Source organism: Ptychodera flava, chromosome 18, assembly GCF_041260155.1.
Source record: "Ptychodera flava strain L36383 chromosome 18, AS_Pfla_20210202, whole genome shotgun sequence".
Taxonomy (NCBI): domain Eukaryota; kingdom Metazoa; phylum Hemichordata; class Enteropneusta; family Ptychoderidae; genus Ptychodera; species Ptychodera flava.
This window is the reverse complement of record NC_091945.1, coordinates 31,940,815-31,958,154: the sequence shown is the minus strand read 5'-3', so window position 1 is coordinate 31,958,154 and position 17,340 is coordinate 31,940,815. Positions and strand designations below refer to the sequence as shown.

Below are 17,340 nucleotides of genomic sequence, written 5' to 3'. Positions count from 1 at the left end.
CTACGGACAGAAGACTCAAATAGGCCCATCACATTCACTTCTGAACAACCAGGGCTTGAGAGATTGCCTATATCTTTGATGTTGTCATACAACCATAAGGCATTGCGGTACCTAACTGTCTAATCCAGTGGTATTCTCTCTGTCTACGGAATGGTGAACTAAGTGTGGGGCTGTTGGTTGGATGGTATATTTTTTCAAGAATACAGACACGCATAGACAAAGTGGAGTGATCGTCCTGGTTAAAATGTTTATAAAGTTGCACATCCAAAGATCGATTCACTCCACTGCGATGTCCGTTCATTCTAGATCGTAAGCTGTATCCCGTTTCACCAACATAAATGAGCCCACACAATGAACACTCAATTCCATAGATTACGTTTTTGCTAGTGCAATTCAGAGGTTCCAGACATTTGGTAGAATAGGTCTTCTCTGTAAAACTACTACTGAACTGTTCTGTAGTGATGAGCATACTACAAGTTTTGCAGTTTTTAATACCACACTTTGTAATTGAACCTGTATAATGACAAGCAGGAGAACATACTTCTTAATATGCGAAACACTAAAATATTTTCGATGGAATAGGCGACATGAGATGGGGAGCTCCCAATTTTGACTTAAAAACAGGTGACCACATATATAAAATAGATATCGAGATAACACAACGCATGATATATAGTATAGCATGATGCAGAATCTATCACAAAAACTCGTTGTCGCAGAGCCTTTGATAAGGAATTGAAATAAACATAATGTATACTGACCACTGATAATTTCGCACTGTTGTCTGATTTTCTCATCTATCCAGTCTTCGGGGCACATGTATGTAACCATAACACCAATGGTATTTCTTGTCTCCATACAATATTCTACATCTGCATTCCGTATTTCATCAACTGTTGGAAAGGTTTTATTGCTAGCTATAAAACAGTTTTCTTCATAATCGTGACAACAGTTGTTGCGCATTAGGCATGCGGGCTGACAACTACAAATAAAATACTCGCAGCCGTTGAATTTGACCGCGATATCACCATTGCAGATTGGCCCGTTTGTTGTCCTACAAGAGTCCATTCTTTCACCATTAGTAAAAAGGCACTGTAATGATTCTGGATCAATCCGTAAATCGTAGGGGACTTTATCATTAGTATTTGTAGCTAGTGTCGACTCCCGCTTGCTATTGTCATTCTGTGTATATCTTCCAAATGTTGTTATGTCAGAGGCAAACATTTCTGTCGATTTTCGTTGAGGCGTCAGAGACGTTTGAGAAATAATGGATTCAGTCACACTGATTCTGTTACTATCGGCGCGCTTGGACGATTTCGTATTTGGTGCATTTGAAGCCGACCACTCTGCAGTCCTTGCTTTTTCAGTCACACCAGTAGACGTTGGCATATAGGTATTGCATTTCAAGCGTTTCGCAGACGCCAACGTCAGCATGTAATGTCTATGGGAGACAAGTACCAAGCACAAGAAACATACAACTGCCTTCATGGTTTCAATGTCGTCAAACCTGAAAAGCAAATTACATGAGAACAAAATAGTTCCGCTATACATCTTTACAAAAATGACAATAAAATACATTACATCAGCCCAATAGTACGCAGACGTGAATTTATCAAACATGGTGTATCAGTCATCATACTTTAAAGCCCAAATAGCTACAAACGTGTAATAAACCGATCACAAAATCTCCTCTGTTTTCAAAGAGTTTTCTTTGAATAAAACCCATTAAAGACTGAAAAAGTGTATAACACTGTCATAAGTCTCGAAAGTGGCATGTAAATTCAAACATTTTAACATTATTTTAGATTCCCGCCATTTTCAAAAACTGATCATGTGACAGAAAAAGTAAATATCTGGCTGCGTTCAAAAAAAGCCAGATGGGGCAGGGGCTGGAGGAATTCAGGGATTCGAATGTTTTGGGATAGTAAAGGGGACTTGAAAGTTTTACTCTACCTATTGGGGACCTGAAAGTTTTATGGTTCCCTTTTACGTTTTACATTTTCCGATTCCAAGCTTTGGTAATTCAATGAAAAATGAATAACATATTGTCATCCAATTGTTTTAACGTAAGTAATAATTGAACAACATATCGAACAATTTTGTCACATTTCATGTCTTTTACCTCGTAAAATCTAAACGTGTCTGATTTTTTCGTAAAACATAAACTCGTGGGCCTAGTAGCGGGGCAGAAGGTGCAAATGTTGACAATTTTTTCAATATTTCTATGCAATACAGTTTCTTGCTGTCTCCCAGAATGCTGAAACACACAATAGTCAGTTTATCAACAAGGCTGAAAATATAAATATGGTGGTAATTGAATAAGAATCAAGACTGAAGGTCATTTAATTGTCAATGTTACAAAGGCACAGCACACATACACAGGTTGCGTTGGCAAGCTGAATATATATACTGGACAGCTAACCACGATTTGCGGATTTGAACAAGAACGCAGTTTTATAAACTGAATAAAAACATTGTCAAAATTATCGAAGTTAATACAGCTGCCCTGCTACTGCTCTGTCAAGGTCACTGCATACCGGCAGTGACAGAAATAGCTCAGACTCTGGTGTGGTTGAACAAACGTTTGGGTCAAATGACGCGCATGACCGAGAAATATACACAAGATCTGCCACAGAGCAACACATGATATGGAAGACTAGGACACTCGAAAGTATAAGGAATTTTTGAAGTTTGGCATATGAGATAATCAAATAAAAAAGAAAAAAATGGGTCACCATGCTTATTTTCTAAATTTTCACTTTCACAATTTGCATATTCTCTCATGAACATCATTTTGTGTGCTCGTCGACAGGTGTCATTGACTTGGCCAGATTTCAATTAACTCAAATCATTGTAGACTGATAAAATCCTAAACGTTCACTGATCCATTTAAAATGAATCAATATAAGAACTTGGCTTAGGGAACGTTCAGTTTTTACGGCCGGGGGGGGGGCAAAATCTGTCGCCGGAGTTCAAAAAAATATAGACCCCCTCCTGCATTTTTCGTGAAAAAAGATGACCCCTCCACTTTGTCGGACGAAAAAATTTGATGACGCCCAAGGCTGAAAAATAACCAAAACCCATATGTCAAATTTACCCGCGCGGTTTGGATTTGAACTCTGGTACGCGGCGCACTTTATTCGTGTAGCAGATATGCCAGTGCACAAACTTCTCAGCCACATCCATAGTCCAGTCAATTTAGGTTTAACCTAGACTAATTGCAACAGAATTATTTCTTCACCATGGCCTTTAGAAAGGTCTCACTAATGACATATTAAAAGTATAGGAAAATGGGTAAATTTGCATATATTCAATTTAGCTATATATCGCCTTCAAAATGACTGGTATACTCACATTTTTGGGCATGTAAACTGACTTCAAGTGACTTTTTCATTGCAACACAATTTAGTAAGGTTCAACAAGTCATTTTCTTAATGTCTTGAACGATAAATATCATGTAAATTAACTAATTTGCATATATTCGCAGTTTCCATTATTTCAGACAAAATGAATATATAAACAAATTCTTTCTTTATGAAATTGTTAAGGTTTTGCAAGAATTATCAATTCCATAGCAAAAAAATATGTGGGTTGACCTAATTTGTATGCTAATTATTTTAATATAAATGCCTAATTTGCATAATTTGACACAAACGGTCTTCTAAATACAATAAGACTACAATAGCTTTCATGGAAATTTTCTGGTTAGTTTGAAATGCAATTAACAAGTCATCGTTGATGACACAGTCCCCACTTGTTAATGGGTACTTTGATTACAGGTCCTCAGAGAGGATAGAGTCCTCTTCATTATTAGGTTTGTGATAAAAATACTTTGATACAGCTGGCGCTCAATGGCCAAGAATGAGTTCTATGGTGATGAAAACATAAAACCTATGTAGGCAACCATCCTAAAGTTCATAAAATGAGTCAACTAGGAATTAATCAACAGAATTTTGCAAAACATTTTTGCATTCAATCCTAACACTTAACAGATTATCACTGGTACCATATTTCATAAAGTTTGATGCAGTATTTACAACACTATGAGATCAACATCTGTGTCAAGTTTCATCAAATTTGACGTTGTATTAATTTGTGGCTATATTACTCTAATTAGGAAAGTTCATTACTTATGCAATTACAAATTAATTAAAATGACACTGATAAATGTCTTTTTCAATGTTAAAGCAATATGAGCTTAACATCTGTACAAAGTTTCATGAATTTGATGCAGTATTTCTTGACATATCAGCCTACTTACGAAACTTCAATATTGACATATTAGTGCTACATGACGTGAAACAAATTGACGAGCATGTGTATGAAATAGGTCGATGTCCTTGTACCAACTTTGAATGATACTGGTGGAAATATGTCTGAGTTATGGCTCTGTACATTAGAAAATTGTAACAAAATCACCACCATGCAGCGATATTTGATCTTACTGTTTAAAAAATCAACACGTATATGTATGACATAAGTCAATGTTCATGTACCAACTTTGGATAAGATCAGTTGAGACTTGCCAGAGTTATGGCTCTCGACATGAAACAACCATAACAAAATTGCTACCATGTGGCCATATTGGACCATCTCGTGAAACCAATCCACATACATATGTATAAATAAATCAATGTCCTTGTACCAACTTTGAATAAATTCGCTTGATACATGTCTGAGTTATGGTTCCGGACATGAAAAAATCGGGGAAAAAATGGCCACAACGTTGCCATATTGGGTTGTATCACAAAACAAATCAATGTGCATATGTGCATATGCATTACATAGGTCAATGTGCTTGTACTAAGTTTGAATAAAATTAGTGAATAAAATTAGTTGAGACGTGCCCAAGTTTTGGCTAAGGACATGAAAAAATTGTAACAAAATGGCTGCCATGCAGCCATATTGGATCATATCATGAAACAAATTGACCTACATATGTATGACATAAGTTAATGTCCTTGTACCAACTTTGAATAAAATCGGTTGAGATATGCCTGAGTATTATGGTTCTGTACATGAAAAAATTGTAACAAAATGGACGCACGGCAGCCACATTGGATCGTATCACATAAAAATTGACATGCATATGTATGACATTAGTCAATCTCCTTGTACCAACTTTGAATAAATTTGCTTGATACATGTCTGAGTATTATGGCTCTGTACATAAAAACGTCATAATAAAATGGCTGCCTAGCGGCCATATTGGATCGTATCACAAAACAAATCGATGTACATATGTATGACATAGGGCAATGTCGTTGTACCAAGTTTGAATAAAATCAGTTGAGATATGCCTGAGTTATGGCTCTGTACAAGAAAAAATTGTAATAAAATGGCCGCCTGGCAGCCATATTGGATTGTATCACAAAACAAATCGACATTCATATCTATAACATTGGTCAGTGCCCTTGTACCAACTTTGAATAAAATTGGTTGAAACATGTCTGAGTTATGGCTTTGTACATGAAAAAATTGTAGCAAAATGGCCGCATGGCAGCCATATTGGATCGTTTCACAAAATAAAATGACGTGCATATCTATGACATTGGTCAATGTCCTTGTACCAACTTTGAATAAAATTGGTTGAAACATGTCTGAGTTATGGCTTTGTACATGAAAAAATTGTGGCAAACTGGCCGCATGGCAGCCATATTGGATCGTTTCACACAATAAAATGACGTGCATATCTATGACATTGGTCAATGTCCTTATACCAACTTTGAATACAATCGGTTGAAACATGTCTGAGTTATGGCTTTGTACATGAAAAAATCGTAGCAAAATGGCGCATGGCAGCCATATTGGATCGTTTCACAAAACCAATTGACGTGCATATCTACCAGTATGACATTGGTTAATATCCTTGTACCAACTTTGAATGAAATCGGTTGAGATATGCTTGAGTAATGGCTCTGTACATGAAAAAAATTTAATAAAATGGCCGCCAGGCGGCCATATTGGATTGTATCACAAAACAAATTGACATGCATATCTATGACATTGGTCAATGTCCTTGTACCAACTTTGAATAAAATCAGTTGAAACATGTCTGAGTTATGGCTCTGTACATGAAAACATCGTAATAAAATGGCCGCCTGGCGGCCATATTGGTTCGTATCACAAAACAAATCGACGTGCATCTGTATGACATATGAAGTAATCCTTGTACCAAGTTTGAATGAAATGCTCCCTGCATCTCTGAGATATCTGTGTGAACAGACGGACACACGGACGCACGCACACACGCACGCACGGACATGACCAAACCTATAAGTCCCCCGGACGGTGTCCGTGAGGAATAATAAAGAGAAGAGTTTCAGAGCATTACTGTTTAAATAAAGGAATCAGAATACTGTCTTTGCATAATCTTCTTTCTTTAACAACGTTAAGGTTTTTCATGAAAAATCATTGGACGTGTTTGAGTTTTTGACATCCATCGTCAATAGTTCAGTAATTTTCTGCTACATGTTCGATTGCAGTAAAAATTTTTTAAGGAATTTTTTTATGCTTTTCGTCACTATTTTCAATGACGATGTAAATATTCAGTTACTAATAAATGGTTCACAACACTTACCAGTTGTGCCTGTGAATCATTTTTTCATCATTGAACTATCATTAGTATAAATACGAACATCTCATGAATCACCATAATGGTGGTGGGATGGCAATAAATATGATGATCATTATGATATTATAAATTTCTTCCTCTTCCTCCCTGTACATATCTTCCTCTAGGTGGTTCATTTGTTTACAGCCAGAATCCTTTCGTTAACAACAGAAAGTCTAGATTTTGCTTTCTGCCGAGGTTATTCATGCTACTGCAGTTCATTGTAGATCCATAAAATGGGAAAGGGCAACTCAATGAAAAGATGTGAAGCAAGGGATGATATAATTGTACCGCGTATCATATCAGATCTTAGATGTGCAAGTATCACTCATGGGGCTGTTTATGTAATGGACTTTCCATTTGCAGATTATTAGACTTTTGTATCATTACCAATAAGATCGATCATTCAAGGAATTGACAGTCTGGCCAATCTGAGGTGAGACTTCCATAAGGTTAAAAATACAGGATGACCAATTATATGATAATTTGATGTAAAAATTTGATATCTTAATTGATAAACTCGTTAACGGCAGCTTCTGTGATGCAAATCCCTTCAAATTTAGTTTTTCTTGTTTCACGTTCATAAAAATTAGGAAGAGCAGCTAGACCATCTAACATTATGTAAAGTATCTAGATTTGCTTTTACCAGTGATGTAGATTATCATGATTCAGTCAACAGATTTTTTTTAGTTTTTCCTTAAATGCTATGGCTGTGTACTGTAAGATTAAACAGGAAATCTCTCTCTTCTGTCCATTATATGACTAAAGATTAATTTCTAATTGTTATCTTCAAGAAATTTCAAAATTTTGAGAAATGCAGTGTCCTTTGATTATCGTAATGTCTTTCAGCTGTTTAAGGGACAGCTTTGCTTATCACATATTTCATGATAATTGGCAGTTTAGTTAAATAATTGTACCTCAATATTATCATGATCATTATAATTATATTTCTATAATATTATTATCATAAATTTCTGTACGTGACATTAACAGGCAAGTTGCACACAGTCAAAAGAATATCTGATTCACAAGTGACCACATCTGGTCTTTAATTACATTTTATCAACACTTAATCTATATCAGTTATATTGGTAAAGGTGAAAATAGAAGAAACCATTTAGGCTGAAACACAAATTAACCTCATCTCCCTTAATACACAGCGTTGGTTATTTGGCCAAGCATTTTGGTATGCATTAAGATAATCCAAATCCGCTAGTAAGTTCCAAATATTATTGACATTACGCAAATATTCTAGATTATTGAAACGAACCATACGAATCAACCATTATTTATTTTACAGGGCTTTTCAGTCTGTATGCCCTATTAGTAAATATAATCATTACAATGAGTTAAAAGACACAGAAGATAAATAATCATGTCAGTTTCTTTGTACTGAGCAAAATGTTCCTTCAAGTTATAAAATGATCATCTTTTGATAGGAAGTACTTAAAGTAATAAATAATTTAAACAAGTAGTGTCTCTCAATGTAACTGCTCATTTTACTGATAATATCATTAATAAAAATAAATTGACGTCAATTTGAAAAATTAAAGAAAATTATTAAATGATCATCATAAAGGATTTATACATATGAGGAATCGTTCAAAATTAGGTAAATTTATTTAGCAATGTTAGTAAAAATTCCAACCTCTCTTTACGATATTGTATAACATTTCAAGTTTCAAGTATTCAATTTAATAGAGTGTAGGCATTTCCTATAAAATCTTTTACAATTACCCCTGTTGCACAATGTAGATTGTATTAGACTTTGAATATACCTTTTCTTGGACCTTTTAAGTATTTAAGGTGAAGAAATAATTCATGTTCCAATCAGAAAAGGAAGCGACATGGTTGACTTATTGGACTAATGCAAATAAGAACTTTTTCATTGCTGTAAGATATATTTGAAAACATTGCCTAAACTAAAAATACCGTCATGACGCTGTACCTTCTCTAATGTGTGGCCAGGTCAGGTAATTGGTTGTTGGCATGGAGTTGTTGGTAAATAGTTGATGATGTAGGGGCATGAGGTGGGTATGGACCCAAAGAACCCAAAAGATGATTAAATACATCAATCAAAAAAATTCTAAGCTACAGTATAAACTGCCTAAAGATAGTTCAAAGTGTAAAAAAATAAACAATTCAGAAATAAGAATTAACAGTCCAAAATAGTAATGACACACTTCCTTACTGACCTGAGTGCATGTGAAATATACAACCTGGCATCTGTAAATTAAATGTATACCAAGTGATCATTTCCAGTCACTTTTAACTGTTTTTAATGGATTTTCCAAAGAGTCCTGTGGAAATGATGAAAAAACGCTTATCTGGTCTTGTGTTTGTATAACCTCATGGCTGATAATTGTCATAGTATTGAAAAAAAATTGAAAGTGAAGAAATTACTGTTTTTAATAGGCATATTTTCCTTGAAATACATGACCGTGTAAAGAATATATGCTAAAAGTGTTTAAGAGTAAATTTCTTTTCAAAAAATAATTTAATTTGTGACCAAAGGATTTTTATTCTTTGAGTTTACAAATTCAAACATTGCAATTTGTTCAATCATCTTGTGCAGTGCAAAATTTATAAAATGACTGGAAAACAAAAAAATTGGCAGAATTACAGTCTTTGTGATGTAAAATTATGGTTGACATCACGATAACTGTTTATCTGTTTGAAGTACTAATATACTATAATTTAAAAAAGAAAATTCATGCAGAAACGGTAAAATATATTGTCAGCAATGTAGTGTTAATTTTGACTTTACATCAAAATATGCCTTTGCTGGATACCAAATATATAGAGCGAAATATCAGCCATGTTCAGCAAAATCCACACAACAGCATTGATCCTTTTCTAATTTGATTTGATTTGCTTATGTTATCCTTGTATGACAGTCAGTACAATATGGAACTTGAACACAACACAGTGAATAAGTATGCTGTAAATGAAATGGTGTGGCTGCATCCACATGCAGCAATAGGAGAGCCTTTGTCTCTCACCCCTCATTTCCAACCTGTCCCATCCCTGAAAAAATAGTTTGGTCTTATATTTATAATGTTAATAATTTCTGTATTTGTTAAAATGTGCGCATCTCAAAAACTTTTGATCATAAACATTTTCATTGTTTTTATAGCTGACCAATCAGTTAACCTGTTTATTTTGAATATTTGCGCATTTTTCCTCAGTATTTGACATTTTCTGAATACCTTCTTATTCAGTTTGTCATTTTCTAAAAGTTTAAATGCTCCATTGTGTGGTCAAGCTTTCCACAAGCATCAAATGTGGTACTCCATATAGGAGGGTCTGCCTCTAGAGGGCGGGCATCATGAACACTCCTGTGTTTGTTGGTTAATTCCTCCACGTAAACTTCTGATTGTACTGTAAACATTGAACATGGCCGACGTTCGATTTTCCTGTCTAAAACTTTCACTCATTTTCGTTCATATGACTCTGAAACTCCAGGAAACGATTGGGAAGAAGGGTTATCTTGAAATATTGAGGTACTCGCCGATATTTTGCAAAATTAAATGAGAAAAAATGCAAGGAAAATGCCGACAGGCTTACACAATGACAGTTTTCAGACTCGGAGGCATATGATCATCTCTGCAGATTATGCAAATCACGTGAGGCCATGAGGGGATATCCACGCAACTCAGTACCAAACACTAGCGCTCACAGAGTGAGCAAACACAAAGTGAGTACCCCTAACGTCAGCTCAGTAGTCTGTAATAGATTGTAGTCAACTAAGAAACCTTGGAGAAAGGCTTAACACTGTGGCTATGCCGCTAAGTCCCTTTTGATTTTTGTCATAGCTCAAAATCGTTCTCCCACACCTCAACCTGAGCCATGAACACCCCCACCAGTTTTATGATATGACCCATCACAATGGCATGACGTCAACGGATCTTGACAGACGGAAGTCTTGACAGACGGAAGTTCTTGACAGCAGCATATTGGTTTTCAACTCTAATACCTTCTCTGTCTATAAATAGACACGAGAAGGTAAAAACAAAAAATGATGTTACATAGTCAATACAATGTCAGCTTATCTTTAAAATCACTTTCGTAAATAGATTATCAGCACTGGTTTGTATAGCATCTATGATCCATTTAGCATTTGGGTAATTTAGCTGTCTTATGCACAACTTCATTAAAGGCACTTTCCAGGATCCCTGGGATCACCTTTGTTCTAGTCTGTGAGAAGATTATGGAGGTGTGATAGCCTTTTGTTATCCATTGTAATCTGGTGGCAAAATTTTCTGATGAGACAATCTGGTGCCAACAAAGGCCTTTAAACTTGCGGTATTTAATTTCCATGACCCTACTAAAATTTACAATGACGAAATAGTTCTAATGATCTCTGTTGTAGTTTAACATGGTAAATAGTCATTTATAGGTCAAAGAAAGGAAAAGTAAAGTGGTGGGATGGGCACATTGCAGTTATGTAAAATGAGGAATCTTAAATGATATCATATGATGCATTGCCTACACATGATCAAATTGCTTGAATAAAATGTCAATTTGATCAATATATTTTAAAGAAATCTATTAACAGCAATGATTTTTTCCCATTACTAAGTTTTATATTTATTAAAATTATGCACTGTCTCACCTCTTCCTCTTAGAGTTAACTAGTCATATTGTTTGTCATTCTATACATTCAATACAAGGTTGAAACAAAAACTACTTGTTGTATACATAAAATATAATTTTAAGTGAAGTGCAGTGAAAAATGAAACACAGTGGCAGCCATACTTGATTTACGCAAATTAGGATATTTCTCGTGTGATAAAATGTATTCAAAAAATGTTGCCTGGACAAAAAATAAGATAAATGCATATATTACTTGAACATGTCGCATTTTTTCTCAAATCAAACTGCATATTTCTTTTATCAGTGAATGTATTGCAACCATTATCCGTTTATATCTATAGCAAATTAGGTAATACGGTATACCTCTTAGATTGTATTGGACTTTAAGTATGTCATTCTAGGACCTCTCTAAAATACACAAAGAAAAAATAAATTTATTGCTGTCAGAAGTAGCTTAAAATAGTTATTATTGGGGATTTACAAAGAAAAGCGAAGTGTTTTGTCGGCCATATTGGATTTATGCAAATTAGCAATATTTCCATGACGACTAAATCTTTCCATTAACATTGTCTACGCCAAAAAAAAGGCAAATAAACCCAAAACCTGCATATATCATGTTTAGCCAAATATTTTTAGTAGAAACATTCTATCAGCACCTAGTTTGTAACCATATTTTTTTTTTATTTATGCAAATTACGCAATCTTTACATTTCTAGATTGTACTAGACTTTTAGTATGTCATTGAAGGACTTCTCTGAAATACAAAGTGAATAAATTATTCTATTGCTGTCAGAAGTACCTTAAAAATAGTTATTAATTGGGAAAAATACAAATAAAAGTGAAGCTTGTGGCGGCCATATTGGATTTATGCAAATGAGGAATATTTCTATGACGACGAAATATTTCCATTGACATTACCTATAACAAAAACAAGCCAAATAAGCCAAAAACCTGCATAACATATCATGTTTCGCCAATTGTTTTTAGCAGAAACATTTTATCAGCACTAAGTTTGTAGCCATAATCGTTTTACAGTTATGCAAATTATGCACTGTTTACAATTCTAGATTGTTAAAGGCTTAAAGCATCTTATTTTAGGACTTCTATAAAACAAAATGTGAAAAAAATTATTCTATTTCTCTCAGTAGTAGCTTAAAAATATTTATCAATTAGAGAAAAACAAGACTAGTGAAGTGTTGTTGCGGACATATTGGATTTATGCAAATGAGGAATATTTCTATGACATCAAAATATTTCCATAAACATTGCCTAGACTAAACACGAGGCAAATAAGCCAAAAAAACTGTATCAAAATCAAGTTTAGCCACATATTTTAAGCAGAAGCCATCTATCAGCGACAATTTTATACCCATGAGCCCCCTTTACATTTATGCAAATTAGGCACTGTTGCACCCCTTATATTTCATTATACTTTTAGTATGTTATTTCTAGGACCTTTCGATAATGCATCGTGAAGAAATAATTTCTGTTGCAATAAGTCCTGGTTGACCCCTTTTTGGCTTAGATTGACTGGACTACCATGCAAACATCTGTTAATTGGGACGACTGTAATGCAATTTTTAACTTCATTCCCATAGACAACTTATGTCAATTACACTGTTATGCAAATTCCCCTTTTTGTCTTAGTGCTACCATTCAGGGTCGCGAGCATGTAAATGGTCTTTCAAAGTTGAGATAGTCACTTAACCAGACACTACTGCAATATGAGTTGGCCGCTGAAGGCAGCTCGCTGCTTATTGTAGCAGGTCGGCAAAGTCCGGCCTGCCAGTAAAAAGGGTCATGGGCCACACGTAGAGTAAACTTTATTTTAGTGGGCCGCCAAAGGAGGCCGCCGGTAAAGAGGGTCGATCATGGCCATTGCATAAAGTACACATTATTGGAGTGGGCCACCGAAGGCGGCCTGACGGTAAAGAGGTTCATTCATGGACATTGTACAAAGCAAACTTTATTGGAGTGGTTGGCCAAAGGGTCGATCAAAGAGGGTCGATCAAGGCCATTGCATAAAGTAAATTTTTAAGGACAGGGCCGCCAAAGTCGTCCGCCCGTTAAGAGGGTCATGGGCAATTACATAAAGTCAAATTATTGTAGCGGGCCGCCTTCGGGTCGATCATGGCCATTGCATGAAGTAAACCTAATTGGAGTGGGCCGCCAAAGGCGTCTGCCCGTTAAGAGGGTCGATCATGGCCATTGCATGAAGTAAACCTAATTGGAGTGGGCCGCCAAAGGCGTCTGCCCATAAAGAGGGTCATGGGCCATTACATAAAGTCAATATATTGTAGTGGGCCGCCGAATGCGTCCCGCCGGTCAAGAGGGTCGACCATGGCCATGGCATAAAGTGAACTTTATTGTAGGTATAACGTTTTTGAAATGTGGTGACACTCGTTTCCTACCCCCCCCCCTTCGATGATTCCAAAATTACGATCCCCCCCATGGATTTTGCCGGCCTCCTCCCCGGCCGTAAAAACTGAACGGTCCCTTAGAATATAGCTCTACATACTGGTAATAACAGGTAGTGTATACATCTACGAGCAGAACTGCCCAACACATATTTATTCTTACTTTCCATGCTTCCCTGATAAATATGCGGCTGTATGATAGTTCGGGGGGGGGGGGGAGGAAGGACTTGACAATTTTGATCATATAGACGGGGAAACTTGAATTTTTTTGAGGATATTAGGGTATCTGAAAAAAGATTTCAATCGCGATTCTTCTAGGCCCAACTCATCATTATTTGTGAATGACATCATGTCATGTCATGTAAATGACATCATTCTCGCTTCCTTTATGATCACGATGTGTATGTGTAGGAAATACCACATATTTTTTTTTGTTTTTCCGTGGTGCCAGATGGTTTATACCATATTTTAAGGTCACTGACCCTGTCTTTTTTGAGATTTTAGCTTTGATATGTATATAAATACCAAATAGAGCTTATATGGTGAGTTGGTGGCGTCTGTCTGTCTGTCTGTCTGTTTGTCTGTCTGATGTGTGTGTATGTATGTGTGTGTATGTATGTATGCATGCATGCATGCATGCATGCATGCATGCATGTATGTATGTATGTATGTATGTATGTATGTATGTATGTATGTATGTATGTATGTATGTATGTATGTTAGTATGTGCGGATGTATGTCTGTCCACATCAAAAACTCCAAAAAGCGCCGCACCTACCATCTTAGTATTTGGTGTACAGGTGGACCCAGGGGTGGAGATGTGAATTTGTTCAAATGTACATATCAGTGTCAAAAATATGCCAATGAGGTAAGAAAAAGGGAAAAACCTGCAAATGTCTAGGAGTGTGGGAGTGCTGGCATTAACTGGAATAGCCTACTCCACTGATGAGTAATTTCCTGTCATTGTTCATGAACTGACACATATTAGCAGACCTTCTGAAACCAAGAGGGACTGTGGTGAAACATTTCTCTGCTATGTGTGTTCCTAAAGTTGACGTCCAGTACCTAAAGTTTCAAACCTTATTTACTTTTGTCATTATTGTTTTTCTGGTTTAAATGTTTCTTGAATGGACTAATTCAAAACAAATATAAGCACATTGTCCTTGGCGGTATTTTAAAGGGATAGTCTACCAAGATATCAACCTGCTTCTAAAACTTGAAGAACACTATTTTTGTAACATTTATGATAAAAAGAAGAGAAATATGCTGTTATTCTCCTACAAATTAATGTTTCATTAACTGATGTGTATGACGCCACTTTCACGGTATGGAAGCGCCACCTATAGGAACTCGTCAGAGAGGCTTCGTTTTTGACGAGGCTGAAGTTATTTTCGTATTCGTTTTCGTATTCGTTTTCGTATTCGTATTCGTATTCGAATTGGAGTTACTGACAATTTTTTTATTTTTAGTCAAAATTTCGATCGTTTTATACCGAAGTTCTGTCTTTACAGAACTTTAAGTACTTTTATGATAATATATATGAATACTTCAATATTTTAGAATGTGAGTAAAAAAAATCCAATCTTTGTAGGTCCTAGATTGAAAAATATCGTTGCTATGATTAGGGGAGAGATTTTAAAAACAACGGCCAGTACACAGGCGCTCCTTAGCTGGGTAGTCTGCTAAATACATCGATTTTCGGCTCGGTCTATCGATCCCGTAGTCGATATGCTCGCCACTGTAACCTAAATACTCACTAGGTTAGTGTGGCGGGCATATCGACTACGGGATCGATAGATCGAGCCGAAAATCGATCTATTTACCTCACTACCAAACTAAGGAGCGCCTGTGGGCCAGTAGTAGTCTTTGGAGGAGAGATTTTTTGAACAAACTCATTTTCGTATTCGTATTCGTATTCGTTTTAACTTCTATCACAACAACCAACTTCACCATTCTGTCGACATCGTTAGTATCGATAATGGAAATTTAGCTGACCCGCCTAATTTGACGAGTTTTAAAGGTAATTTTCTCGTTTTAAACTGATATCTCTGTAAAAGTGATCGTCATGCGCAGTGAATGCAGGGCTCAAAGTTAACATTTTCAGTTGGTCGCATGCCCATAAGTAGAAATTTTAGGAGCAAACCTTGAAAAAATTAGAGGCATTTTGTATTGTCACGATAACCTTGAAAATTAAATATGACATGCTATACTAAGACTGTTGTCGCAAAGAAAATATCATCTCATATGATGTTGGAAAGCGTCATGAAAGAAAACGAGGCGAATAAAATGGTACCACAGGCCTATGTCCCGATCGGTACATTTGTTTCCCTAATAAAGACTAAATTAATGTATGGCCTGTTGTCTTTATTTGAGTACGGCCCATCTCTTTTTCTTACCTTACGTTTGCGTCAACTGTCATTGCCAGAACATGTTCATTAACTTTCGTTGTTTTAAGATATATCAGAATGCATGGAATTGATTTGCATCGCGAAATATCGAGAAATACCTGTATTCTATGATAAATAGATAAATTTCGAGCTTTGCATCCTACAGGCCACTAACGCGAATATTCATTGCGCACGTGAATGCATGTAATATGTTGCAGTTACGGGTTGAACGACTTGTTTTCCCTTGTCAGTTATAATTTGATGAGAAGTTATGCTGTGATTATGATTGGTTCAATTAAACGTCATGTGACAGCACTAACCTGCTTCTGATACTTGATTGGATTGTAGTGTAATTTATCATTAAATTCATGGGATATTTTGACAGATCAAGATAACATCAACAGACACATTGGCAGCGCTGTGCAGTGGGGACAACGCGCTCAAGAGAATTTGGCAAGCGAAGATGCTGCCTTACCAGATCTCAACCATTTTTAAGTAATTTTTTTCAAATGAAACGAGGTACACAAACTTCTTTAAAATCTACATATGCAAATTTATGTAAATTTAACAAAATTTGGCATATGAAATTATGAACCATATAATCAAAATATTTAAACCTCAGTAAATATGGTATATTGCACATTTCATACCTGAAACCTGCACTAAAAAATCAATTTCTGTCAATGACTTCAATAGGAATACGAATACGTATACGGAAACGAATACGAAACGAATACGAAAATAACTTCAGCAGCGTAAGTTTGTATTGAGCTGCTGCGCTATGGATACACCAGGCCTTGAACCTTATAACTTTTAATCAGGATTCAGTGATTCCAACTCCAGGATTTCGAACCTGGTGTTTCCAATGAATACACGGACATATCGACAGAATCGGAAGTAAAACAAGGGAACATGCCTCCAGTTACCGTAGGAAGCTGCACAAGTTACAACGCGACAGGAGGCCATGTTTATTTTAGAACATGGAGCTGAAAACATTTTCGATATCGCCTGGTGAGGAAACGAACTCTAACTTACCCCAAATTGGTGTATTCTCGGGCAAAACCTTTCGATCAGCATCGCAAACTAGCTATTATCACTGACAACAAACTATGTTGGCTTTCAAACGCCCGAATACGAATTGCTCCGCCTGTTTAGCCATTGCATGGAGCTAGCTCCATGGCCATTGCAACGCTCATTTAAAATATTGAGAAATATTTTTATAACAAAGAACGTTTGTCGAAAAATGCCAATCAAAAGCGCTAGTTTTTCAGTTAATACAAATTTATTACAAATAGAAAAGAGTGAACGAATGACTTGATAATGCCAA

The 17,340-nt window shown here is 35.9% G+C and overlaps 1 protein-coding gene across 1 annotated transcript in view; it reads right to left on the bottom strand.

The window, feature by feature from the left end:
* The window catches only part of LOC139117711 (uncharacterized), a 38,349-nt gene extending 21,847 nt beyond the window's left edge, over window positions 1-16,502 (bottom strand). Inside the window, exons 1-2 of the mRNA XM_070680953.1 lie at window positions 16,489-16,502; window positions 762-1,507 (exon numbers count right to left, since the gene is read on the bottom strand). Of these exons, the coding sequence (XP_070537054.1) occupies window positions 762-1,507; window positions 16,489-16,502 (760 nt within the window). The remainder of the gene's footprint in view (window positions 1-761; window positions 1,508-16,488) is intronic.
* Between the last annotated feature and the right edge of the window lie 838 nt (window positions 16,503-17,340).